General features: G+C 39.1%; 3 protein-coding genes across 4 annotated transcripts in view; 2 read left to right on the top strand and 1 right to left on the bottom strand.

Moving 5' to 3' along the window:
- Window positions 1–1,157, top strand: part of LOC138023629 (ribosome biogenesis protein BRX1 homolog) — a 17,518-nt gene extending 16,361 nt beyond the window's left edge. The window contains exon 12 of the mRNA XM_068870671.1: window positions 1–1,157. This exon is cut by the window's left edge and continues 470 nt beyond it. The gene's annotated coding sequence lies outside the window, so the exon portion shown is untranslated.
- LOC138023630 (plasminogen receptor (KT)-like) overlaps window positions 1–6,968 on the bottom strand; it is a 33,119-nt gene extending 26,151 nt beyond the window's left edge. The window contains exon 1 of the mRNA XM_068870673.1: window positions 6,852–6,968. The gene's annotated coding sequence lies outside the window, so the exon portion shown is untranslated. The remainder of the gene's footprint in view (window positions 1–6,851) is intronic.
- The window catches only part of LOC138023617 (very low-density lipoprotein receptor-like), a 28,878-nt gene continuing 16,399 nt past the window's right edge, over window positions 5,022–17,500 (top strand). The window contains exons 1-6 of one of the 2 annotated variants that reach the window (XM_068870640.1): window positions 5,022–6,360; window positions 6,870–6,983; window positions 14,314–14,448; window positions 15,492–15,620; window positions 16,044–16,151; window positions 17,053–17,181. In XM_068870640.1, coding sequence (XP_068726741.1) covers window positions 6,222–6,360; window positions 6,870–6,983; window positions 14,314–14,448; window positions 15,492–15,620; window positions 16,044–16,151; window positions 17,053–17,181 — 754 coding nt within the window. In that variant the 5' untranslated portion in view covers window positions 5,022–6,221. The remainder of the gene's footprint in view (window positions 6,361–6,869; window positions 6,984–14,313; window positions 14,449–15,491; window positions 15,621–16,043; window positions 16,152–17,052; window positions 17,182–17,500) is intronic. The other variant, XM_068870641.1, reaches the window with a different exon arrangement.

The raw sequence follows: 17,500 nt of genomic DNA, 5'->3' as shown, positions 1-17,500 counted from the left end.
GCAAGCTTATCAGTGACCTAATCTTTTTTTTGTTTTAGCGTCGCGGTTAGACTACGACGAACGGTTTATTGTTCTATGAGCGCATAGTAAACAACCAATTTAGATTCGGAAGGCACAACTCCTCTCGTCTTTGGGCACGGTATTGTTATTGTTTGTTTAAGGGTTCAGTTTTACATGCACGAAAAATTTCAAGTGAGCACGAAACCCTGGTTTTCACTATCGAGGCAAGTACAAGCACGAGGGCACGCATAAGTAGCTTATGCAAAGAGAAAACGAAGCAAAATCAACCATGCCCTCCGCCATTTTGTTAGCCTGTGTAGCTGGCGGTACTTTCCGGAGTGCGAGAGATTTGGAGCGGCTCGAGAAGGCTGGGGCGGGGGAAAGGAACCTCAGCCTCAGCCTTCTCGCGGTTTGAGATCTCTATCTTTCCAACACAACAGAACCGCCATCTATGCAGGCTACCATTTCGTTTAAATGCTCAGACGCAGGGAGTCTGGAAAGAGTGCCCTAATTGGCCAGACAGCAAATTTCCTTGTGCTTATGCTTTGTTTCGTTTTCACACAACGCAAGCGAACGAAAGATTGCGTTAGCGCGTTTTCACGGTGAAATAAGTGCTCTTATGCTTGCGCTTGTGTTTGCGTAGCTTTTAAGGTTATTCCTGTGTAAAACATTGCGCGTCCTAGCGTGCGCATAATGCTACACGGAAGTAATTTGACGGGTCTTTTATTTGTTGACACTAATTGCAATTGTAGTTTTTTTCTCAAATGTGCTTGGCGACCTATCTTTCATAAGTCTATTATTCTTGGTGATGTAAGAAACAATATGTTATAAAAACAGTTGCTTCCCTTGGGGAAACTTAGCCCCCTAATTAAGAAAATAACACAAACAGCGGTGATAAACATTATATTCCAACGCATTTTTATAAAACTTGACGTTTCGTATGCTAGTCAACACACATTTTCAAAAGTGACCGTTACAATTTTTGAAATGTTTGTGTTATTTTCTTAATCAAGCTACGATGGCCTAAGAACAAGAGTTTAGCCCCCTAAGCATCCCAAAAGTTTTTTCACAACAATAGAAATCAAAATGGCCGCCGTATCTGCAAAAAAGTCTCTTTCTTTTCGCAGAATTTGCCTTATAATAAAGTTTGGTTCCCAGTGGAGAGACAGGTTATTGTTCTTGCCATCCGACCACATGGCCGCCGTGACGTCAAATTCTAACCATCAATATGGCGTTAAAGTGGTACTATGATCAAAAAATCATTTCCTTTTTTCCTTCAGATTTTGAAAGCGTGTTCGCTTAACACCTAACTGGCAAAAATGTGAGCTTTGAGTTTTATCCAAAGGCTGTTTATTTTGAGTGTAAGTTTTGGATTTCACGGTCCGCCATTACTCACGTTCAGAACTGACCGATTGGACCTCAGAGGGTTGGATCCAGGCAAAAGTGACGTCAGAGGCTCACTAGCTTAAAATTTCAGCGTGTGAACGCAGCTTATTATATATGCAAAGCGTGAGTTTGAAAGTCTGAAAGCCCGAAACTCCCGTGCTGCATATTAATTAAGCCGCGTACACACGCATTGCATTCTTAAACTAGTGAGCCTTTGACGTCATTTTCTCCTCGACCCTGCTCTCTCAAGATTTTAAAGTTAGTAATGGCGGACCAATAAATAGCAAAATTCCAGTTAAAATAAACAGGTGTCTTTTTAAAATCAGAACTTAAAACTTGGGTCACTTAGTGTTTAGTTAACATAGTTTTGAAATCCAAAGAAAAAAAGAACTAGTCGTATAGTAGCACTTTAAATCTTAAAGTGGTACTGTGATCAAAAAATCAAATCTTTTTTCCTTTGGATTTCAAAACTATGTTCACTAAAAGCCTATGGCCCACGTTTTAAGCCTTAATTTCAAAAAGACACTTTATTTTAACTGGAATTTATCTATTTAATGGTCCGCCAATCTTGAGAGAGCTGAATTGTGGAGAAAATGCGTTTGTACGCGACTGCATTAATATGCAGCACGGGAGTTTCGGGCTTTCGGGTTTTTAAACTCGTGTTTTGCATATATAATAAGCTACGTTTACACGCTGAAATTTTAAATTAGTGAGTAAATGAAGTCACTTTCCCTAGATCCAACCCTCTGAGGTCCAATCGGTCAGTTTGGAAGCTGAGTAATGCATGGCGGAGAGTGAAATCGAAAATTTACACTCAAAGTAACTTGAGCAACCTTTGCATAAAAATAAAAGCTCAAACTTTTGCCAGTCAATTGCTAAGCAATCACACTTTCAACATAGGAAGAAAAAAACAGGTAGCACTAATGTCTTCAAGCCAAGGCCCTGCCTTCATAAACTCGATCTCTTTTGGTTACAAAATGATCATCATTAACCACCTCAAACCAACTCTGCGTTTTAATAGATTGTTGAGTTGTGACGTTTAGTACAATACAGCTAACCAAAGACAGCGTCGCGGCGATTAACCACGCAATCAGAAATAGGAATTAATGCAACTTTTCAAGGCGTGTGGTTATGTACACATGCAATTTGCCATACGTTTTGAATTTGCGACCTCTCGTTGGTTGAAAAAGTTGGGGCGGATCTTTGCCAATCACGTCACAGCATAAAAAACGCTCTTAGTACATTCGAGTTAGGAAAGAAACAAAATGTCTACTATGTTGTTTCCACCCCACGAAGAAACAGCCACTTTGATACCAAGACAGTTATCAAAATATCGGACAACAGTTTACCGTGTGTTTTTTCCCACAAATTAATTGAATAGAGCGTCTGCCATTCAAGACCGTGACACCACCAAAATTTCTGCTTGGTAATGTACCTAGTTTGGCCTGCGTGTTGGAATCTCAAGAATAGTGATAAAATATCAAGAGCTTATTTGAGTATCAACCATAAAAAAACAGACAGTTATTTTAAGAGCAGTTCGAGAGTGTGGTCCAAATATCGATATGAAATATTTTAATAGTTCCTCGGTGAAAGAGGAAGGTAAGTGAAGCCGACATTAAGCGCAAAACCACAGCATGTTCTCACTCCACACGGAAATGCTTTAGTTGAAAGGGACAGCTTCACCCTTTTCTCGTTTCCCTTTGTGGCACGATATTGAAACGCTTCATGTTATCAACAGGAAAAATGGGAATTAATCACAGAAATAGTGACGTCGGCGAAAGAGGCCAGTATTACATAATACTGGGTTGTTAAAAGGTTCTTTTTGACAAAATGACAAACTTTTGTTTTGTTGTCAGCAAATGACAAATGTTTCCGTATATGTATTTCCAATTGTATTTAATTGTTTCCGTTTACCTGTTGTGTTTTGTATCCCACCCACCAAAACAGTGACTAAGCAATGAAATCCTAAATAATGTATGACCAAGATAACGCGCATGGAGAATATGGATATTGTGCAATATTCTTAACATTATTACGTCATAAGATTTTCACGAATATCACACCATCTTTAGATCGATATTTTCCAACCCTTTCTAAAACTGAGATTCCTTCGATGTCGAGTGCTTGAACTTCAGATATAGGTCGACATCTCTTTCGGTTTAAGTTTCTCCAGAATGTTGATCAATGCAACAGCGTGCAATATTTCCATATTTAAATTGCTTACCGGTATTCTCCTTTATCTATTAGAAGACACTGCATAAGGTGATATGAACGATAAGGTTGTAAAATCTTGCACTGACATGTCAGTTTTAACGTCTGTCGTTAAAGAAGACTAAAGTATGGAATTATTCTATAATATTGAGCTCCATTTTGTCAACTTATTTTCGTGAACCTAGGTCAAGAGTGAATCGTTATGCATTTCATTTGTGGAACTTAAGATTTCTAGCGCAAAACAAAAGAGGATGCAGCAGCTTAAGAGAGCTGCCGTACAACTTTCATCGTCTTGTTTTTGTTTTAATACTCCCGTTTGTATTACAACAGAATTTCTCAGCGCCGAGGCTATTTTGTCTCGTCATGATTATTTACTATGCAACCATTATATTCACCCAGATAAATAATATCCCTGTAGGCAAATATATTCCTTGACGACAGAAGTCGTCTTACGACGCTGTCGCATTTTTTTTCCCAGTCTAGGGCTAAAGTCTCGCAAGACGCGCGCGTAATGTTTCGAAGTGCGTCCACCTTATCACTTGCTATAAGATTAAATACTAGGCTGAGGAAAACAACAGCGGGACAAAGGTTTCAAAAGAGATACTGAGGCAAAGTCCTCCGCCGATAACCGTTTCGATCATCGCAGGAATCGATCGCGCCCCTTACTTATTTGATTGACGTATGCGATTACGAAGAAGACAAAATAATGAAAGCCTGAAATCACTGAAACCTGACAGGATAAATCAAGTAATGTTTAAAAAGGCGAGCATCAGTGTTTTGTCGGGGTTTAAAAACACGAAGCGTAGCCAATGGTTCCAATTGTGAGAGAAGAATATTAGCATTCAAGAAGAACAAGCTATGCCTTATTAGTATTCTTTATATAAGAATTCTAACGTGGAGTTTTTTATCAGGATATAAATCTCATGCACGTGACGTTTGATTGGTGTTTTGATAGGCTGTTAGGGTCATGAATTATTAATAGTTTTTGAAGGAAGTTTTAATTAAATCATAAATGACAGCTTGAAGTCGTGCTTAATTCCTTGAAAACTTCCTGCTGGAGGTGGTGCATGGGGGTGCGTACAGATAATACAGCCTCCCTTCCTCTTCAGTCTTGATTGCAAATACGCTCCTCAGTCCACTATAATATCTTTTTAAATTCGATTCAGCCTCCAATTCAAAATTACTTCGAATGTGAAACGCCTTTTCATTATCGTTTGTTTTAAAACAGTACAAATTGGAACGAGCTGTTCTATACTTTGTAATTCGACCTCCTCTAGAATCGGTTCTCCCAGTTTCGAACTTTGGCAACGAGCGTGCTATTCGTCCTTTGAATATAAAAGTTGACCTTTGTTTCTTCTCACAGAAGATAAATAAGAGGTTCGAGTCTAGATATCTCGAATCTTTATTCCTTTCGTTGCATTTACATATTCATCAATTCGCTTTTAGTATTAATTATTTGTTCAAAAAGAACAACTCCTGCCATGCAGTGGTGAGAGCACTCGGAAATGTGGCGCGGGTTCGATTCCCAGACTCGGCGTCATATGTGGGTTGAGTTTGTTGTTTCTCTACTCTGCACCGAGAGGTTTTCTCCGGGTACTCCGGTTTCCCCTGTCCTCAAAAACCAACATTTGACTTGATTTGCGTTAATTGTTAATTTCAGTTTACAGTGTCCTCAATTTGATGCTCCAGCGCCAGAACGACTGGACACTTGATTACGTAATTATTCCATACTTGATCGTATACCATATTTTCTGCATACTTCAGTCATCATCAATGAAACTAATTTAATGAAAAAGTTCCGAAAACTTTCAAGCCTACTCCGAACAAGCTGCTAACAGCTTAATGCAACATTTGTTTTTTAAGATTTTATTTTTCTCGCTATCTCGTCGTCCAGCTTTCGATATTAGGATATCTCCTTGAAAATCATTTCAAACCGGAAAGTATGATCAACCTCATGCGAACCTCATCAACGAAATGGATCAATTTTCACATTCCTTTTCGTTTCTAAACCGAGTTTCCTCCCTCCACGTGAACTTGTTTCATTTTTTGCGGATGTGTTAACTGATCAGAAGCTTCAGTCAATAAAATCAGAGAGTTCGTCGCAGCCAATAGTACAGCAACACATTTTTTCAGAGAAGGTAAAAAGAACAGATGCGACACAGAACATGCGATGCTGATCAGCCGATGATTCCATGGCGGTGTTGACCACGTGGCTTCGTGTGCTCTAGTATTCTCCACTTGTTTACCCGCGAGAGGCAACTGTACTTAAACGACCTTTCACGAGTTGGAAAATGCTTCTTGGAAGAAAAATCGCAGTAGTAAAAGTGAAATACTCGAGGAAGATTGTATATTTCAGCATCGGACGATCAGAATATGTTATTTGAACTGTGAAAATGACTTTTAATCCTCTCGCGGAGTCGCGATCGAGTTCACCTGTCAGAATTTTCACAACTGTTCCGTGTTTAAGTATTCTGGCGTTCTTTTTTTAAGTATGCTGGTGTTCCATGTTTAAGTATTCCGGCATTCTTTTTTTAAGTATTCCGGCGTTCCGCCGTTCCGGCATTCCATGTTAAGCCGTGGCGCGCTATGACGTCAAGTGGCGTGATACTCGGCCGACAAGAAAAATGCAAATATACTACATTCACGCATCCCTTCGCCCAAAACCTCAGAGACCGTCAAACATGGCATTTGGGGCCCATTCGCTCCGCTTCGCTGTAGCTTTTTGTGTATTTTCACATCTTCAAAGTATAGCTTCAGTGACAGGTACGTTTTCTACTTTCTAGACTACGTTTTTACGGCGGTTTTTTCGCGATACCGGCTCAAAATACAAAGTTGATTTACAACTACCATCTGTCGAAGCCGCCGCCTTTGTCACACACCTGACTGACACCTAGACCTTCTTTCGCCAAAACTGTATAGATTTGACCGCTTTTAGTTTCACGATGGCAAAGTATTGATGTTTTTTACAAATTTGTCGAGGATAGACGATGTAACCAAAGTTTTTCCAACCCGAATTCTTGGGTCTGTGTTTGTAGTGAAGCTGCTACTATGAATATTTTACACCACGACGCTCGTAAGTCGGTCTCGCATACCGCTCCCCCGTACACACCCTCCATTCGTTGAGAGATCGAAAGTTCGGTGTAATTTAACGCTGTTTGGGTGTCTTCGTTTAACGGATTCTTGTGTTCTTAATTTAAAAGCGAAAAAGCGGGTGAAATTTGTGCTAAATTATTGCTTAGGTTATCGTTTCGTACCTGTTTTTGCGTTGCTAGGTTTTTCCTGCCATTCAGATCAGTTTAAATGTGCAAACCAGCGATGTATTTTTTCAAGTTGGAGATGCGATGGTCTAAATGACTGTATGGACAATTCCGACGAAGTTGGATGCGGTAAGTTTTAGTTTAAGCCTTGAGTTTCATCCATGCTCCACTGACGACGTTTCCGTGAGATACAAACTTGCCGCTATGCGCTAAATCCAATTTAAACCTTGGCTCGTTACTCGACGGAAATGCCTGAAAGTAGAACGCAATCGACATCCTTTTGTTTTTATAAGTGAAGCAGTGGTGTACAATTCTCAGATCTCCAACAAAATGCTAAACTCTGTGAGAAACTTCACTAGTTCTTTTGCTATCGTCTTTTAAATAAAACTCGTTGAAATTCAAATGCAAACAACAAAGCATATCCTTGTGCGTCATAAAATAACGTCCGTCTGTACGCCTGATTTTCCGTATCTTTGTCAGAGGAGACGGGAAGTATTTCATCAACATTAACTTGTGCTGGTAGAAAAAAGACTGTAATATTCCCTCACAAATTTGTAATGAACCGAATTCATCGACATTTTTGCAACTTCCTTAGAGATGGAGTTAAAGCGATGATTCGGAAGGTACTTTTAATACAAACCGGATTTTATTTGTTTTAAATTGTAAAGCTGCCGAGATGAGAGGAAAGCGTTTTTTCGTTTCTCACTCAATCTATGAAAATCGAGATCGATGCTTTATTTTTCGGAGAAAGGGAAATAGTTCATAATTCTTGGTGACGTTTCCTTCGGTTTACGGTCAGAACACTGTTTTAGGGGAAGTACGTAGGTGTGTCGATTTGGCGTTTTCCGATTGGATGAAGACAGTTTTCGCCGAAAAATTTGCATTTAACTAAGCAAAGCAAACGATTAAGGGACATTTTTCATTGTTCATTTGATATTCGAGTTTAAAAAAAGAAGATTCACGTTTTATGGACGGCTAATTTGAGAATTAGATTTTGACAAAAGGGATACTTCAAACAATGTAACAAAAGCAGTTGAGGAAGCCGTTTGTTTAGTTACATGTAATTGCCTTCGGTAACATGTTGACGGTGTAGAGAGATTGGCCTTTTCACATAACTTTGTTGTTTGCAATCAAGGATTTTTCGAAGTGTTCGTGTTTGATGACATGAAATTTGCTTTCTTTTCCAAATATATCAATGCTCAAATCTGTTTCTTTGACAACAAATTTCAAATTTTAGAATGAGTGGGAGTATGCTGGTAAGATTTCATCTTAATTTATTAATGCAAAATTCCTTAAAAGGTAAGAGAATTTTGTTTGGTAATTATTGTTAACTTCTATTTCTGGTTATTGTCGCTCAATAAAGTTTTACTTGGTGATGGATAAATATGCTATATACATGTATCTTCTGTACATTAACATATTAACGAATTATGACTCAAAAACTTTGCACAACGAGCAATTATCAATTAAATCACCCTAGTCAACCCACGCCCATGTTTTTGTTGACATATGGGAGTTTTGGTGATGGATTACTCTTGGGATTTGACCAAGCCAAAAATAATCATGAGCCAGTGCAAGATATTTTTATTGGCGTTACCTATATTTCTTTGCTACCCAAGCAGTTGACGATGAAAACAAGGAGAGAGAGTTTAATTTAGTTAAGATTTGTTGCTTGTGCAGTCCTTTGTAAGAAATGATAAGCAGTACCGAGTCTCAGTAAAAGTAAACTAAAGATGGTTTCATTAGTCACGCACGAAATACACACTTGTAGCATAAGATGAAATGCTCTTATTCTACGTCCCCAGAATTTCTTCGTTTTCAAGTTTACCAAATCTTTAAACGGGTGTTAAATCAAACAAAAATTTCTTCCTCCCGTATATATTAGCACAAGCTGACCTCCACAGTTTTTACTTTCCATATCAAAAATCAAAATATGTCACAGGCAAGCTTGCTCAGTTCCACAATACGCAGTGTTATTATTGGTGAAAGAATGAAACGAACAGCGAAAAAGATGAAGGTTTTTACAGATTGTGATAGGGATCACTATTCAAATGTTCGCCTGTGTTCAGTGCTGTCAGCTTGAGCGGAAGATACGCACACATAACATAATTTGAACCATAATCATCAATCTGACAGTGAATTTGCTCTTCGTGATTCCTTGCAATGTAGTCCAAGAAATTATTTTTCCACTTTTCTGGAAATGATAATACATTGATTCCGATCATTGTAACTGTTAATCGCTCTCTGGTTCTCCGAGGAATCACAATTCAATGATTGTGGCCTACTCCTCACTGCCACTCCAAGGATAGCACAGTCGGTTAGTGCGCGGCCTTGATGCAAGAGGTCCCGAGTTCGATCCCTGGATCTCACATCCTTGTTTCGACTTCTTTCCTTTCAGTATAGCCTAAGTAGCTTTAAATACCCTTAAAACGGAGCACTGATGGAAAGAGGGGGGTAAAATGAGCGCACCGTCGGCTTCCTGGGAGAATACTTGCTAGAGAGTAAAGGAACTTCTGACGTTAAATAACGTGTACCTTTACCTTTACCTTCACTCCAAGAGAAGCCACTTTCACCCCAACAACGCTTTCCATTTCCACTCGATAACATGTCGCAAAGAGCAAGTCATAGGTAAATAATCATAGAAAATGAAATTTTAATAAACATAGCTTATTTTTCCATAGAAAACAGAATTATATAGTCCATTTGATGTCCGATGGAAACAGATTACTTTCACAGTTACTGAATTGAGAGTTTTCGGTTGCACCAAAAAGGGCGACTGAGTTGTGGGCGTGCAATGTAAATTGGGTGAATAGGGTCCTTTAATGCAAGTCTGTTGAAATATGTTTGATGTTGATTAAAATTGAAAATAAGTTTCCCTGTTTTAAACAAATTTCTTGAGTACAGAGAGGACAATTTTACTGGGCCCTTTATAATTTTCATGTTTTCTCTTACTGAATGGTCACCTTAACACTATTTTAAGGGAGATACAACCCAAACTTACTCCTACAGTACATGTATCTGTATATAGTTCAATTTGCGTAGCCAATGATAGCCATGGAATACTTCTTTACTGACCAGTTTACATCGTCCAGTTTCACTTTAAGTATGGGAGTTCTTCGTCTTTTTCTTGTGAAGTAATGCAGATTAATTAAGAGCTGTATTCTTGGAGAAAATACAGCGTTTGACTTAAATTGTTAGTTTAGGTCACTTTGAAATGCACTTTATAAGTTATTTCTTTTTGTAAAAGTTATGTAAATTTGTAAATCCACAGAATTTATCAAAGAGGATCTCTTGAATATTTAAATACTGATGGAAATTAGTTAATTTTAGTCTGTTTATGTTATTTTCTTGTAATAGTAGGGGGAAACTTTCTTTAGAACTTAAAAACCGTCATTAATTTTCATGTGTGGAAAAATACAATTAAAGCAGAAGGCAAGCCCTGCCCAAATTGAACAAAATCATCGAACCAACTGCTATTTACATCTCATTGTTGATGCTCTTCTGGGAAAAAAAATCATATTTTCTGAAAGGAACACATTGTCAGAGAAAAGACAAAATGTGTAAATTCAAGCACTCAGTCTTTAAATGAAAAATAACTGTACTTTGTAGGCTAACCTCATTGTAACAACTTTTTGCAAATTGTATTTGGTCTACTACCGTACAAGCAATCATTCCTTCACAAATTCTACCACAGGAAGTAGTTCCAAACTCTGCAAATACAAAATTCATTCTCCAAGAACAAGCTGTGTCTTTACATTATAATTCAGTAATCCAGAAGACTTATTAATCTGCGCTGCGTTGGCAGAAATCTTTTGCACCGATATTATTATAATGCAAAATACCAATAAAATAGAACTTGTAGTTTAAAATAGATATGACTAAAACCACTTGTATCTTGCAGGTTATATGCTTTAATTTGGAACAAGAAACGTCTCGTTTGTTAGATCATTACATTTTACAACTTGGTATTGTCGATAGATAATTTGATGGGCATTATTTTCAGAAAATACTGAACTCGCTTTTATGTAATAGCTTGGGCATAATTAATAAATTTATTTCCTTAGCATTGAAAAATATTATACAGAGACATTGAATGAAACTTAAATTTGACATATGAGTTTTTCTAATGTATAATTTATTTAATTAAAACGAGGATGTTTTGTGGGCTTCTATTTTGAGTCATGACTGATGGCAGGCCAAGTGTAAACAGGTGGTGACATCATTTTGTGGTCCCAAGTCTCATGACAACCTACATGACTGAAGCTTTGAAATTAAGAAATTCCTATTGGTACAAAGTCATTTCAACTAAACTTACAGCAAAATGTGACAGTAATCACAAGTTGCATGCATGTTGCACACCTGTTTGTACCAGTAGAATCAAGTCCATAATAGTCATGAGCAAGTAACACGCAAGTTACTCACACAAGGAACATAAGGTTAAAGCTAGTACAGTGTGTAATGAAAAGCCTTTATTTCGCTGTTTTTTGTTAACATACATGTTATTACATGTAGGCCCACTAAAGGACTTTCACTATTAGTTGCCTGCTAGCCCAACATTTGGGAATATGGAACAGACAGTGAAAGTGTGTAGGGTGTGGCATCCTTGTATAATTTCTTATGCTCTCAGTTTCTTCTGCCAACAGAAGTTGTCTCTGTGTACATGTAAGTGTTTCTTGAAATAAAATGTCGACAAATATTATTATTGCATTCGGAAATAGTTGGGGCTTTTTTGAAGTCCATAATGAGATAATAATTGTTTTATCCATTCGTGCAAGACCTGCAGAAACATGTGCAGTATTTGCCCTTGGTTTGACTTGCATATTTTTCACTCAGGTACTCCAGTCATACATTGGCAAGCAGTTGGTGGCTATAAATAGGATGAACCTATTAAGAATGATGACAATGAATGGGTCATCCATAGAAGAGAAAGAAAAAGGGAAAAAGAAAAGCCTTAAAATGAAATACATTCCATACAACAATAACGATAAATGGCCTAACATTTGGTCGGGTTTAATTTATGATTTTAAAACATTGTTTAGCATTGCAGTGTGATATAAAATCCCCCTGTGTTGTTAAGTAATCCGTTGTATGCAAACCAAACATTAGAGTCATTCAGGCTCTTGCATGCCAGCAGGGGTGTTGATAGGCTTTCACGGTAGTCTGCTGATTAGCTGGGTTAAGGAAAAACAACAGCTTATGCATTTTCAGATTTCAAAGCTGCCAGACCACAGGAGCACCCAACGATAATCCTCGGTGAAATATGTGTTTCGGAGAGTTAAACTGTTCTAAGAATTTCGGTTCTACGTTGCCAGACAGCTACAGATTTCTTTACTAAAACCTCACCTAAAAGATTTGCAACCAGAGAAAAGTAGTCCCTTAATTATTTTTGGCACTTAAAAAGGTCACCTAGCGGTTTCGGATGAGCAAATGGTTCGGCTGGAAGTTCTTTTAAATTAAAACGCAACGTTCAGCTAGAAATTTCTGAAATGAAGAAATCATTCCCTAACGTTATCGGACACTTCAATTTTCAGCTAAGATATCCGAACAGATCACATTCCTCTAGGTGATAAAAACATCTCTTTAGACAGACTTGACAATGACAAGGAGCCTAGAAACGTCTCTCAAAGGCTTTCGTTGGGTGCCCTTGAGACTACAGTCTGTAGTCTGCAAACTCTATATTTAAGGATGTTGGCCTGGATGGTCAGTTGTGAAAGTTGCAGATAGAATGCAGTGATGGTAATTTTAATGTGTTTAATGACAGTCCTTCTCCCTGGGTGGTTTGTTATCTGTATTTTAAACGTTGAAATTTTTTTATAACCCTCTGTGGGCAGAATTCAGATAATTTTGTTATTAGTTCGCTATTGTTTTTGTTTCTTAGAATTATTCTCTCTTCATGCTTGCTATCCTCCCAGGCTATCCTTTACTTTAAAAGTTGACATTTTTTGATAACCCCCCTGTGGGCGGAATTTGGAGAATTTTGTTTATCGTTCGCCGGCACTTGTTTATTATCTCTAGTGTTAACTTCATTCTACAGATACTGTCGATTACTTTTAAATGCCATTGGTTTTATCAGTACATGTAAATGACAGCTCTAATTTTCAGGTTGCGATAGTTTAAACTATTTATTTTGAAAACTTGCCAGCATATTTCACTCATTAAAAAAAACACGGCATTCCTTTTGACCCTCCGTGCGTTTGAACCACACACACTCGCGAATCACTTGAGCCTACTATTTAATGGAATTTTGTTTCCAAACTTCAATACAAGAATGTCTGCACGAATACCACTTGGATGTAACCTCCAAAGTCACTCGCACTTTGATCCCCGGAAAGCTATTGTGATTGTTCCAAGTAAACGCCATTGTTCCGAACGCTCTCTAATCCCAGTTGAATGATGGGTCGTGAGTGGGCCACTTACCTCACGAAGCTGAAGCCAATATACAAAATATAGGAATCTGGTTGGCTGGCTGTTTGTTTGTTTGTTTGACTCGTCTTTGCAAGCGATTGAACATTATTGACAAAGTAGACAGTATTCGTTTTTACTAGTTCTTTTTGCTCGAATGTTTCTTTCCAAAGGGACAGATGAAAGAATAAAAAATGCAGTGAAATTCAGATTAAATTGAGATTAATTGGAAGTATTGGAGTTGACGCTCCAGTTGCTTGTCAGGCTTTTGAACGTTTTCCTAAAGACGTGCATGAAAGCCCGATGGCAAACCTGTTCAAAGATAATAAGCAGTTTGTCGGTGTCATCTCCTGTAAAACCTCCGATACTAGGAGCAGTCGTTTGAGGCACGCACGGTTAATGGGCTCTCGCACCATTTTCGCGCGGCCAAAAACTCGAAACTCTCTTCCTCGGTTTTGCGAGGAAATTCCATGGGAACTCTTGCAGCTGTTAAGGTATTCTACAAATGGGTAATAGAGTGACTTCTGCTGAGAAAGGAGGCATTTTTTTTGCCCGAGCAACGTCATTTACGCATATTAAACTTGTGCAGTGAGAAAGCGCAAATGCAAATGACAGACACGCACAAACAGAATGCTCCACTAATCTTTTACCATGTTCATATGTCAAAAAAATAGCCAAATAAGGCACAATTTTTTTAGAGCCCAAAACTTTCACATTTTTGGATATTTGTAGTTTGTGAAGCGCAGCGTTATTCAAGTAAACTTGGATTTCTTGATGAACTTTTTTAGCCCCTGTTTAGTGGCTGTCGGACTGTGCTTTTTTCGAAAGCTTTGTGTAAATGATTTTCGAGAAAACCTTCAAGAAACGAGAAACGACCAGTTTTTCGAACGATTTTGCAAAGGGAGGAGTGTTATGAGAACAATTCAAGGCTATTTAACAATTAGACCCTTAGCCCGCAAGGGCTACTGGTCAATAACCCATGAGGCGAAGCCGAATGGGCTATTGACCCGTGGCCCTTGCGGGCGAAGGGGACTGATGAGCCCATCTTTCATTTTAGGGGCCCGATTGTGTAACGAGACGGACAGATTCAAGTGCGCCAACGGCCGGTGTATTTTGAGAGTTGACGTTTGCGATGGTGCTAACGATTGCGGAGATAACAGCGATGAGGCAACGGACAGTGGACCTCGATGTCGTAAGTAGAGAACTTTAGATTCTAAGATGAGAATGACTACGATTTCGAGATTTTCTCAAAAGGAAGCTTAAGCACCCGCTTTTTTGAGACACCGACGGCAACCGGAAGTGCGTTGTTTTCCCTTTTAACTGGTCTTCACACAACCACCTTTACATTGCTAAGTATCTTTTCTCAATTAGAAATGATTAGTATAAAAATAGATGGGAGACGCCACGGTCCTGGAACGCGAAATGTTCTCTTTCGGTTGCCGTCCGTGTCTCAAAAGCGCGCTTGCTTAAGCTCCCTAAAGAACAACAGTGAGCGCGCGCAAACCAGCGTCATTTTGGCGAGAAAAACGTGATACCGTCGTCATGCATTTTAGTACGAGGTTTTGCAAAAAGGTTGTCATGTTAAAACAAGTCAACAAAACGATAGCAGTTTGGGCATTTTTCGATCAGCAAAAAGGCTCCGTTACCAGCAATAAAAATAACTGAGCAACTTATACTGCTAACAAAGAGTAAGATTAATCGTACGGGTTATACATTTTCGCTAAAAGCAGGCAGTCAAATCTTGTACTTGTTCTCGTCCTCGTACTAGAATCTAAAGGTCCGTAGTATTTTGTGCATTGTTTCCTGCATGCTTTGCTCTTAATTTCTCGTCAACTTAGTCATACAGCTATTTAAGACTTGAGGTTTTGTACATTAATTAAGCTGCAGATAATCGACCGATTCTGTTTATCGAAAACTGGGTAATTTTCGCAAGCGAGCGAGTGTCTCAGAGTAGATTCCTTGTGGTGAAGGCATATATATGCGAACGTTAATCTTGGACAGTAGGCAAAAATTCGAGCGGTTCCGAACCGATTCCGATCGGATAGTGCAAATTCGTTCAAGTCTCGGGTGGCTCCTGATTCCTTCCTTGCTTCCGGTAACTCCATGGTCAATGAAAACCTGGTTCAACTGAAGATGGTCGTTCTTTGATGGAAGAAGGATTATGAATTGTCGTTTTCATCGTTAGGAGTAGTTTTTCAATTTCTGTGAATTTTATTGGTTTTATCACTTCTACAGCACCTGTTCCGCTGACATGCAGCTCTTCCGACTTCATGTGTTCCAATGGTCATTGTATTGATAAGCGTTTTAGATGCGATGGGGAAGATGACTGCAGCGATAACAGTGACGAACAGAACTGCTCCCACAGTAAGTCTTCTTTTTCAGTCGCTTGAAGCATTTGTCTCTTGACTTGTGAGTCTTTTTTCTGTTTCTGTGGTTAGTCACGTGATCAAGAGCGATACGCGGCTGGGGAGAGGGGAGAGCAAGTTTCTGCGATCAGTAATTGGTGAGAATTATAATCTTGCCGTGGAAGCCAATCAAAAATACAAACTTGAGTTTCTTGGTTGCACGCATTTTCCCGCGTTTACGCTGACATGATGCTTTGCCTTGGGTTTTGCCTTGGAAGCCTTTGAACTGTAAGTGAATGAAAAAGCTGCAAGTTTAGTTGAGATTAATTTAACGGTGAAAAACGCAATGCAGCTTCTCTAAGTGTACCGTTCGAGTGTACAGGTCAAAGATACTATTTAAAGTTTGCGGTGTTTTCAGACAATACTTTTCCTTTTTTTACAGCGTGTAAATCAACGGAATTTCGTTGTGCAAACGGCAGATGCATCGATGCAGAATTTGTCTGTGATTTAGAAGATGACTGCGGTGACAGAAGCGATGAACGGAATTGTCGTAAGTTGTCTCCAAACACAACCTCGTTCCCAGGACCTCTCCCAGCCTGGGAACGAGGTTGCTCCAAACAATGGTTTTCATTGAGGTGATCTAATACGGGTTCTCCGGTTTTCCTCTCTCCTCAAAAACCAAACGAAAAACAGGGAGCTTAAGATAGTTCGTGCCCATTGCTATTGCGCATTTTTTCGCGCTTGTCACGCGCACGTCATGCATCTCAGAGCACGAAGGTAAACACTTGAATACTCGGGGACCCCCATTTTCCTTTCCGTAGATCACTTCCTTTCCTGATTTTGTCCATTTTAACAAAAGACATTAAAAATCTATACGTGAGAAGTTAAAAATATTTCTCCTTTTATGCTCTTGTGCGACCGAAGTTTTCTTTCTTAGACTAATACGTATCGCTTTTCAAGGTGTATTTCACCTCGGAAAAAGACATCAGCTGCAAAAGTTTATTTAGTTATATTAGTTATGTTGAATTGAGTACGTTTTCCTGATTTAAGTTTCACTAATGCAGCAACAAAAGGAATAATTTTCCTAAAAGTAGAGTTCAAAATGTCTGCTGTTTCTTTCTTTCGAAAAACCTTAAATAACAATAACCACAACCAGGTTTTCTGAGTCCGCGAGACTGAGCACCCCCAGCAAACCACTGTTTTAACGAAAACCGCTGGTCAGCAACCTGGTTCTGGTCATTGCTGTCTGAGGTCTTCCCTTTCTTTCACTTCTCCAACATGGCGTCCGTGACGTCATGTGAAAACACTCCACTTTGGGAAACTCGTGGGGTGGAGCCTTGTAATGGAGCTTCGGTATATGCGAGTTCTTCTTACCTTTGCGGCCAACTGCACAAATCGTCTCAACACAAACCGGTTTTAATTGTTGTTTTGGGTGGTTTCTGGTATCCTAGGCAAATCGACTTGTGACCCATCACAGTTTCGCTGTGTAGAAAGTGGAAGATGTGTCCGTGGTCGCTACAGATGTGATGGAAGGCCCGATTGTTTGGACAGATCAGACGAGACAGGCTGCAATACTACCTGTACGTGGTCTTTTAAATATAGCGAGCTTAAGCATGGGACATTTGGGAGAGGCAGACGGAAACCGGAAGTGAACTTTTCGCATGCCAAGACGATGACGTCTCTCCCAGATTTTAAAACTAATCATTGCTAATGGAGAAAAGATACTTAGCAGTAAAGAGGTGGTTGTAGACTTTCCAAAAGTCCTTCGTCTCGTGTAGATGGCGGGCGGGATGAAGTACTTTTCATACTTGATTGGCGCCAATTTTAACGAGTCAAAAAACGGGTCGCTGAGCTAGACCAATCAGAGTCTAATAATTGTATGAACCCTGCCTTGGACTG

This window comes from Montipora capricornis, chromosome 11 (assembly GCF_036669925.1).
Source record: "Montipora capricornis isolate CH-2021 chromosome 11, ASM3666992v2, whole genome shotgun sequence".
In the NCBI taxonomy this organism is placed as follows: Eukaryota; Metazoa; Cnidaria; class Anthozoa; order Scleractinia; family Acroporidae; genus Montipora; species Montipora capricornis.
Note: the sequence above shows the minus strand (reverse complement) of the source record. Positions and strands in the feature narration are given on the sequence as shown.